This window comes from Benincasa hispida, chromosome 10 (genome assembly GCF_027475165.1).
Source record: "Benincasa hispida cultivar pf3 chromosome 10, pf3_genome.v1.1, whole genome shotgun sequence".
NCBI classification, from domain to species: Eukaryota; Viridiplantae; Streptophyta; class Magnoliopsida; order Cucurbitales; family Cucurbitaceae; genus Benincasa; species Benincasa hispida.
The window spans coordinates 43,830,472-43,840,779 of NC_143487.1; the positions used below are offsets into that span (position 1 = coordinate 43,830,472).

Here is a 10,308-nt window from a genome sequence, read left to right on the forward strand (position 1 = left end):
TATAGAGTAGTAGTAATACGAACCAATGAGATTTAAGTAACCTACATATACACATAAAATGTAATTATAATTCGAAGTTACGAAGTTTTGTGAAATGCCCTAACTTTTCAAAAATAGTTATATACATATGTATAGGATAAAACTTAAGTGCAACTGGGCTACACTCATCTCTTATGCAGCCCATGTTGCACCCAACAAAAAAAAAAAATTATACGTTTTAATTTTTATTGTTATCTTTTAAAAAATATTAAAAAGATATTTTTTTTAAGTGGATAGAAAAATGAAAGCATGGTATTTAAGAACAACCTAAAGTGCCCCTCAAGTATTTCTTATATATATATGTGTGTGCGCGCAACTGTTGGGTAATTGGGTTGCCCTAGAAGAACTTGTGAGCCCAGTCCATGCATTTGGATTTTTGTTTTTTTAATAATGTTCCTCCAATTAAATTTTATTCCAAAATAAAAAATAATAATAAAGAAAGAAAATGTACTATCTTTGTTTTTCAAAGATATTTGAGATATTAAAGTAAATAATGTAGGAAAATGAGCTTTAATTAAGATTGGAAATTAAAATTTCAAATATCATCTAATGTCAAATACATCTCATCCAAATATGAAAGTTCACTTTCATTATCATCATCTTCCTCATAACTAAACATACTTCTTCCTATATTCTCTTTTGCTTCAAAAACTCGACACAGAACCCATAATCCAAACTCCTGTTCAAATCACAACAATAAACACAATAATAATTTACTCTCAAATAAATTTTTTACTCAAAATAAGCTAATTAACATCATTAAACATTCCTCGTTTTGTAACTTTGTTTCTCCATTTAATTTGGTTATTATATGCCCTTAGGAATTACATGGACTACTAAAATTTTCTTTTTCTCATTTTCATTTTAACATATTTCTGATGAACTTTCACGTCTGTCTCTATTTAGTCTCTTGATCGTCAACTTTAGAAAGAGTTGACTTTTTCAATAGTGTTTGAAATTCCCGTACTTATTAATCATAACAATAAAAGTTTGGAGTCTAGATTACTTAACTCTCAAAGGTTTTGAATATGTCATTATAGACATATTAAACAAAAAAAAAATTAAAGTGTAGGAACTTATATTAGATATATTCTAAAGTTTTTAAAGATCACCTTTTAGACCAATTTTGAAGGTTTAGGGGGTTAAATTTGTAATTCCAAATTATTTATTTTCAATTTAAAAAACTGTCAACACTAATAAATCTCCAAATTATTGCACATTTTTTAATCTCCATATTTCTTCTTTTTCTTCCACATGATCCTCTTCATCGTCTTCTACTTCCCATTTGTCTTGCCCAATTAGCATAAATTGATTATTATTTAAAATAAATTAATGGAAGTTAATTTTGATTAAGTTTATGCTTTATAAGTCGACAAAATTGTTGAACGTGTTCACACAAACTAAAAAAAAAAAAAAAATCACTTATTTATTTGTATTATGATGATATTTCCATGCAACACGACATTATTAATTCGCAGCAAAATATGACAACATTTCAATCATCTTCTATTCCTATACATCTTATTTCCAGGCATTCATAAAACCCTAAACCAAACAACCGGAAACTAAATAACTTAGTTGTATTAATTCATTTTAAGTAAATAACTTAGTTTTCATTTTTTTATCACTATTAAAATTAGTTGGGAAAACGCCATCATAATTATTTTTAATTAATAAATGGAAAGTTAACAAAAATACTAAAAGCAAACATCATCTTCTATTCCTAGACATCCTATTTCTAGGCATCCTAAATTTCCAGGCACTCATAAAACGTTGAACCAAACAACCACAAACTAAATAACTTAGTTGTATTAATTCATTTTAAGTAAATAACTTAGTTTTCAAAAAAAAATTGTTACTATTAAAATTAGTTGAAAAAACGGCATCATAATTATTTTTAATTAATATATTGAAAGTTAACAAAAGTACGAAAAGCAAACATCATTGACTTAGCAAAAGTGTAAAATCTAGAAGAGATAATAAATAAAATATGTTCTAAAGTATAGTACAAAAACTAGTATTCTCACCTACATATTTCTATTTAGGTTGTAATTCAACCACCTAGCATACCAACTAATATAAATATAACTCTACTAGCATAAAAGTTGTACTATATCGACTTTTAGTTCTCCAAACCAATTATTTCTTAGGTTTCAGAAAATAAGAATAATGGAAACAAAAAACAAGATTATTGGAAAGGAGTCTTAAATAAGTTGTTTAATTCACTTACTGATTTTGTTTGTGATAGATTGTTGTTGTTTTGGGATTGAGCATGGGTGTTCAAAAGGAAGGTGTAAATATGATACTCTTGCATGACCCAAGTTGTTTGAATAGCTGCTGTTGTTGAATCATCTTCTTCACCAACAAAGAAAATATGATACTTTTTTATGCCAACTTCATTCCCATTGGCACTGCACAAGATTGGTTCATCCATTAAAACATCTTTCCAATATCCACTCTCTGTTGCTCTACTTTCTCCCACTCTGCTGAAAAAGTAGTGAATGTCCCCATTTGAAAGTGCTTTCCCTGTCCCAAAAAAAAAAAAAAAAGAGACAAAAAATGTAACTTAAAAGGTAAATTTAAGGGAAAAAAACTTGGTCTCTAAGTTTCTAAATGTTACACATTTAGTTAGTTGATTTTAATTTAGTCACTAAGTTTCAAAATATTACATTTTTTTCCGTTAAGGTTGAATTTTGTTTCATTTTAGTCTCTAAATGTCAAGTTTTATACTTTTATAACTTTGATTTTCCATTCAATACCCACTTTCTAATTTTGTGTTAATATCTATTAATTAATTTAAAATAATTATGAAGTGAAATTTTAAAAATAATTTTAATACGGATAGAAAAGATAGTGAAACTTAATTCGTTTAAATTAATTAATAAACAATAATACTAAACACTAAAAGTAAGTATTTAGTATAAAAGTGCAAATTTTGAAAGTTAAGGAATCAAATCAAAACAATGATCAAATTTCAAGGGTAAAATTGTAACATTTTGAAACCTAAATACTAGATTGAAATCAAACTCAAAACTCAAATACTGAAATTATAAGATTTTGGAACATCGGGACCAAATAAAAACTAAACCCAAAACCCAAAAAACCAAAAAGGTAGTTTACTCTAAATCCAATTATTTCAATAATACTTTAAACTTTACTTTTGAACTCTAGAATTTTTAGAAGAGTCCAACAAATGAAAATCACAGAGAAAAAGATAAGATACTGTAAGAGAGATTCAAATGCATGATCTCATTCTCTGATACCATCAACCTAAAAAGCTTTACTTGAGTTCTTGTAGTCTACTACATGCTATTGTTCACAATAGATCATCCATTAAAATGTGTTAGGGTAGATTTAGAGGGAGAAGAAAGAGGAGAGAGATACTATATTATATACCATGAAATTGCCAAGGGTTATAGAGATGAAGTTGAAGGTGAGGAATGATGGAATTGGAAAAATTTTGAGAAGCTTTGTGATAGAGAAAGTGAAGCACAAGGTCTTCATCTGTTGGGCAAAATCTGAGACCAGGAGGCAATAAATTGAAGCTGTTTCCACTAATGGCTTCCATTAACAAATCAAAAAGAGCAATTATGTAAATGTTTTTTCTTTTTAAAGCTTTTCTCAAAGAAAAGCTATGGAAAAAGAGGAGGTAGCTAGGTTAATGGAGAAAGTCTGCACCACATTTGCCCTATTTATATATAGAAATTAAATGAAATGATATTAAATTAAATTTAGAAGAGGATAAGGCAAATGTCTTGTTTTATGATTTATAAAGGGCATATTTCCAACCATGCTTCATGACCCACACTTTTGGAATGAAAACAAAAGTAATGTTTGTTTTTTGTTTTTATTGTAAAAGTGGCACTCAAGAAAAGAGAGATGAATAGTAATTGATTGTTTTAAAGTAGCTTCCCCTCTATTTATTGATGGATTAACTTAAAAGAAAAAAAAGTATTTTTCAAAAAAATCATTTTTATTTATTTATTTATTTGATAAAAATAGATTAAAACACATTTGAAAAACTATTTTGAGTGGTTGTCAAGTATTTCATTTTGTTTCAAAATGACTTATTTTTTAAATTAAACACTTATAAATGTATTCCAAACACACTCTAACACAACTTGAACTTTATGATAAACTTATATTTAATGTTTCAAGGCAACGTTTCATATATATATAGTTATTTTATTTTTTGAATACATTCCTTAAAAATACAATCAATGCTTCAAAAACTCACTTTTAGGCCTAGTTTAGTAACTATTTGGTTTTTAGTTTTTAGTTTTTAAAAATTAAGCCTACAAACTTCTCTACTCACCTATAAATTGCTCAATTTCTTATCTACTTTTTACCCATATTTTAAAAGACCAAGTCAAATTTTGAAAACTAAAAAAAGTAGTTTTTAATAACTTGTTTTTGTTTTTGGGATTTGGCTAAGAATTTAACTCTTGTACTTAAGAAAGATGCAAACAATTGTAAGAAAACGTTAGAAACCAAAAACAAAATGAATACTAAACAAGATTTTAGTTTTTCAAATTTTTACTAGTAATTATAAGCCTACGTTTTAAAAAAGAAAACCAAAACAAAAATAGTTATCAAATCAGGGGACCTCATAATGTTTATAAGATAAAAGGGCTATTACTTCTCCCATATTGCTAATTGGTTTCGAGATGAACCTCATGTTATTTAATATGTATTATAAAAAAAATTAGTATTCAATCCTTTCTTTATGTTATAGTCTATATGTACCTCAATTGAAGAGAACATTTTTTTTTTTGAGATAAATGAACAAATATATAGTTCACAAGAAGGGGAGTAAGAGTATACTGAAGAAAAGAAGGGAGAAAAAAAAGAAAAAAAATATAAGTGTTAGGTCATAGATTGAACTAGAAAAAAAAATTAAAAGGAGATGAAAGAGGTAGGTTGATGGAGTGTAGATAAATGGTAAGGGGTTTCTTTTTTAGGATTTTTTTAAAGATAAAGATATTGATACAACTTTTGAAAGTTAAGAGGTGTAACGACCCGAGTTCAGGAGCGGTATGTGAATGAACTGATATCACATCCGAATGAGAGAGATCCTGAAGACATGAAAGTATGGTTAAGAAGCGCTTAAAAGAATTGAAAGTTACTACTTACACCAACAAGGTGCTTCTTTTTTGGTGGTTCAATCATAAGAACTCCAAAATTAAGCGTGCTTAGCTTGGAGCAATCCTATGTGAATGAGGACATAGCATATTGAAAGAAATGTTGGGGCCATCAAGTGCCGAATTCAGAAAAATATTAATTATTTCTATTCATATACTAACCATTAGAATGTTTTTAAACTTTTATTTTATGTTTAGGCATTACAAATATATATATATAAACTACAATACAACAAATGAGTAAGCAACATTGTCGGGTTCATAAGAGCTATTAATATTCGATCATGGTTATAATTTCTCTACATATTTAATATTTTTAAGAGTACCATGACATGGAAAAATTGGGACTTCAACATATAGAGACGCAATTAATATTTTAAGTAGCATTTTTAGTACAACAAATAAAGATAAAAGAGAGATTTAAACATCTTACTTAAAGGAAGCTTAATATTTAATTAGTATATTCTAGAATTTTGCTAATTATTAGTCAAATTCGTATGATGTGAATTTGATTTTTATTTATTTACTATAAAATTACAAATTATATATTTTATAAACTAATTCATTGTGCAAATCTAAACTAAAATTTTGATAGTCTATTTTTTAATAAATTACCTTTTATGTGTAACTTCTAAATTACTTATTTCTAATTTAAAAGATAAACAATTAAAACTAAAGACATTGACACCCATTTGATAACCATTTTTATTTTTAAAAATTAAGCTTATAGACACTACTCCCACATTCAATTTTTTTCCTTTATTATCTATCTTTTATCAATGATTTAAAAGACCAAACTAAAATTCGAAAATTAAAAAAAAAAAAAAAAAAAAAAAAAGAGTAGCTTTTAAAAACTTATTTTTAGAATTTGGAATTTGACTACGAATTCAATTATTGTACTTAAAAATAGATGCAAATCATGGTAAAAAATGCGGAGGAAACAAGCTTAATTTTCAAAAACTAAAACAAAAAAACAAAATGGTTGTCTAACTGGACCTGAGTAAATGATTTTGAAAAATTACTTTGAGTAGACTTAGAGCGTGAATGTTCAATAGTAACATGCCTCATGATGTCCAATCTTCATTTCTTCATTATTCCTCATTTATTGATTTTGAAATACCTTAGTTAATTATGGCTATTATATGAAACAAATTTCTAGGTAGGTTTAGGGTGAAAGATTATTCAAAGTAGTTATATCATTGAATTGAAAATAAACCTACCTATATTGAGCTACAAAGTGGCTTTTTTTTTTTCCAAGTGAACTACAAAAGTTGGGCATTAAATCTTTGAGATATACAATCAAATACTAATTTTCAAAGTAGAACTAATAATGCCTTGTCTATGTTGTAAAAAGAAACGACTGTGCTATAGTTATGTTTACTTTAAAAAAAGTGGTTGTTAAAGAGTTATCATTTAAGGGAGAAAAAGATGCGAGATATGAACATAATGGTTATGGCCTATCATTTATTTGTCTCTTATCTCCCTCATTTCTTTGGTATCTAGTCTACATTTTAAGATATATACAAGTGTATGTATATGTATGTATATGTGTTCAAGGTTTACAAAGAGGGGAAAAAAATTAATAAACAAGTTTTAGAAAATTGCTAAGTATATGCAATTGATCTAATTTTATCGAGCGGACTAAGATTATTTATACATAGTGAAAACGTAAGTATTACTCTAGAATGAAAAATTATTAGATAATATAGAATGATGATAATTTTAAAAGAGAGAATGAGGTTGTGAACATTGTAGTTCATTAATTAATATGACCCTAAAAAATTGTTGATTTTTTTTACAACATGTGGAGTTGGAGTATCGAGTCTCTAACTTCAAAGTTAAAAAAATAGTTATATGTTAGTCTAGTTATACCCACTTTAGGCAAACATATATCCCACTCGTGTGTGTATATACACATGTAAATCACAAGAAAGTAACAATAGTGTCTCTAATAGTAAACCATGCATAAAGAAGATCAAAAACAAAAAACCATGCAGAATCCTTTTTCAAATCATTCAAAGAAACATAAAAGGTAGTTTTTCGAAAACAAATTAAAAACGATATTATTTTTATGATAATACTAAACGATTTATATACGTAGGTATATATATATAGATATAGATATTATATAGAACTGTATCTCAAATTTGTTAAATAATTGTCAAAACAAATATTCTATAGAATTGTATCTTCAACTCTTTAAATAATTGTCAAAACGATGTATACTCAACTAACCAATAGTATGTGTTAGTGACTAAATAGTTTGTTGTTTAAGTTCTTCCACCTCCGATACTTTAATTATTGTTAGTTTAAAAATCCTATTCACATAAAGAAAAAGAAAAATCTATCATATCTTCTTATCTACTCTAGCTACCAAATTCGAAATGGATCATCAAACAAACCTATATATATATATATATATATATATATATAAAAGAACATATATAACTCTTGAAAATTAGAAAAAAAACATGGTTTTAAAGTGAGAAAATAAATAAATAAATATGAATGTCAAAAATTAAAGTTGGGCTGCATTGCAAAGTGGTTCTCCCTTTTGATTGGGATAAGCACAAAAATGCCTTCCCTTTTGTGGTTGATATTTCTTGAAAATGCTTTTAGATATGACCTCTCAACTAAAACCACAGATGGAATCAATTTTGAATTCCAACTTTAATTTAATGAGTTGTAATGTAATGATGACTTGTGATAAAAACAAACCATAATAATATTTACAAGTAATATGTAAAATTTTCAATTTATTTTTCAACCAATCAAATAGATTTTAATTATCATGTTGTTAAATGAAGTTGCCTTGACATCCCATTCACATCATCACCTAGCCGTCCAATCAACATTTTGTTAGTTTAAAATTAAGTCAGGAACCATTCAGAATCATTTTGAAAACTTGAGAGACTAAAGTGCATGTTTTGAAACCTAAGGTACTAAATAAATATAAATTCAGAATCCCATTCACATCATCACCTAGCGGTCCAATCAACATTTTTTTTTAGGTAGCAAACAAACAAAAACAAAACGACCAATTACTCCCTAATTTTGTTATCGTGAATAAGAAAGAGAATACTATTGGAAAAAAATATATTTCCATATTAAAAAAATTAACCATGTGAGAAGATACCAAAAATCTAAAATATGGATAAATTTGTTCTCCTCTGACAAAAACAAATAATATTAAAAGAGTCCCCAACATTAAAAAAAAAAAGTCCTCAATGAGGATGTCTACGTTTCCTTCCTGCACAACAAGTTTAGTCACTTTTAAGACATCAGGCTCCACTATGATTAGTAGGTTTCTTCCTAACCAATTCGCTCTACAATGCAATCAAACCCTTCAGAATAGCTTCAACTTCTAATAAGTTATACCCTACCTCTTCCTAGTAAAATCATAATCACCCAAGGATTTCTCTTTCTTCATGATCTTCGATAATCCATCTAAGACCGTCAGAACCACGCTCCTTCGATTAATTCGAACTCGGCGAGACGAGTGCAAAGGACAGGGAGGAAGAAGCGTAAAGGACAAGGCTTGAATCAAATTTGATTCTTCAGGTTCCACAACCTCCATAGAATGATCAGAACGTAAGCCAACTCTTCACCTAAATACATAGATCTCATATGATCCCAGTAATCTAAGGAGGATTAGTTAAGCCTGCCAACACCAAACAAACCAACAATAAACGGAGGAAAAACATCTCAAATTTTGGGTAAACTAAATAAAGATCTAAATCTAGCAAATGATAATTGACTTTGTTATTCATACGGTTCTTAGCAAATTGATTACCAAAGTTGGCTACCATTGCAAGAGAGCTGATCTTAGTGGCTTCCTCACTTTTAGAATCCTTTTCAAAAGAAGCTTCGGCATACAATCCTTTTATTTTTAATCTTATAATAACAAAATCTAATTGAAAATCTTTTTAATTTATTTTTCATATGTATTAAAAAGAATTACTATCTTATATCTCTTGATTAATTATCTCTCTCAATCACATAAATTTTTGTTTATATTTATTTTTTCTTTTGAGCTAAACAATTTAAAAGGGAAGAATGAAACCATCAACCTAATCGGTAACTTAAGGACCATTTAGAACTATTTTTCAATCTTTAGAAATTGAAATGTCTGCTTTGAAACGACCAAATAGACACCTATTTCAAACCTCAAGGACTAGAAATACATTTTACTCGTGATTTTATTAAGAGATAATGAGACTACTTACGTCAATTAAATTGACATGCTAATTGTATCTAATTACTAAAAAAAACCAATAGTTCATGAAATGATATCTCCTTATATATAATCAATTATATATATATATATATATAATTTGATCTCTCATTTTCCACTTCTATTAGGTACAAATTGGCTAAGTCAAAGAAGATTTAAACGTAATTATGTTACATAGACAAAATTAGACAAAATGATTAGCCAGTTCATCAACAACCCTTTCGTTTATGTTTTATCAGATTTGATTGCCCCTTCCTTATTTCATCAATTTACAATCCACCCTTTCACTTTCATTAGATACAATTAATTGCTATTATCCAAAGAAAAAACAAAACAATTGTTATTCTTTTGGCACTTCTTCGAAAGGTAATGTGTTTTTTTTTTTTAAGTTCAAAAAGTTTTTAAATCATTAAGTTTAGCTTAACCATTATAAATAATAAATTAAACCTTATTTTGAAGGAAAATTGCCAATTACTCCCATAGAAGCTGTAAATCCTGAAACAGAAGCTGCAAAGCAAGTATGGATGCATTCGGACTTTCAGTATTGTTATTATATACTTAATGATCTTGAGGACACTTTGTATAATGTCTATGGAAATGTCTATAAAACATCAAAATTATTGTGGAAGGCATTAAACAAGAAGTAACAAGCTGAAAGATGTTGATACTAAGCTATGAAGCACAAATACTTCATATGAGGCAAAGAATCAGTATTAGACACGTATCGGATACCGATACTTCCAGATACTTATCAGATACGTATCTGACATGCGATTTAACGTATCTATACTTTCAGATAATTTTCAGATACGTATCTGACACACGATTTGACGTATATATTTCTATGCGTGCTTTTTTTTAAGAAAAAAGACAAATAACTCATCTAATCTTTCC

The 10,308-nt window shown here is 27.6% G+C and overlaps 1 protein-coding gene across 1 annotated transcript; it reads right to left on the reverse strand.

Annotated features, from left to right (window-relative positions):
- Positions 1–526: 526 nt before the first annotated feature.
- Positions 527–3,782, reverse strand: LOC120087947 (NAC domain-containing protein 104-like). Its single transcript, XM_039044970.2, has 3 exons — positions 3,436–3,782; positions 2,270–2,565; positions 527–718 (listed from the first exon to the last, which is right to left on the reverse strand). The coding sequence occupies exons 1-3, from the start codon at positions 3,605–3,607 to the stop codon at positions 575–577; spliced, it is 612 nt and encodes a 203-aa protein (XP_038900898.1). The 5' UTR covers positions 3,608–3,782; the 3' UTR covers positions 527–574.
- Positions 3,783–10,308: the final 6,526 nt, after the last annotated feature.

Bases quoted from the DNA above. Each gene is read 5' to 3' on its own strand.
- LOC120087947 (XM_039044970.2), bottom strand. From the start codon at position 3,607: ATGGAAGCCATTAGTGGAAACAGCTTCAATTTATTGCCTCCTGGTCTC. The intron at 2,566-3,435 runs GTATATAATATA...TTTTTGGGACAG, and splicing joins TAACCCTTGGCAATTTCATG to GGAAAGCACTTTCAAATGGG. The intron at 719-2,269 runs GTAAGTGAATTA...TGATTTGAACAG, and splicing joins ATCTATCACAAACAAAATCA to GAGTTTGGATTATGGGTTCT.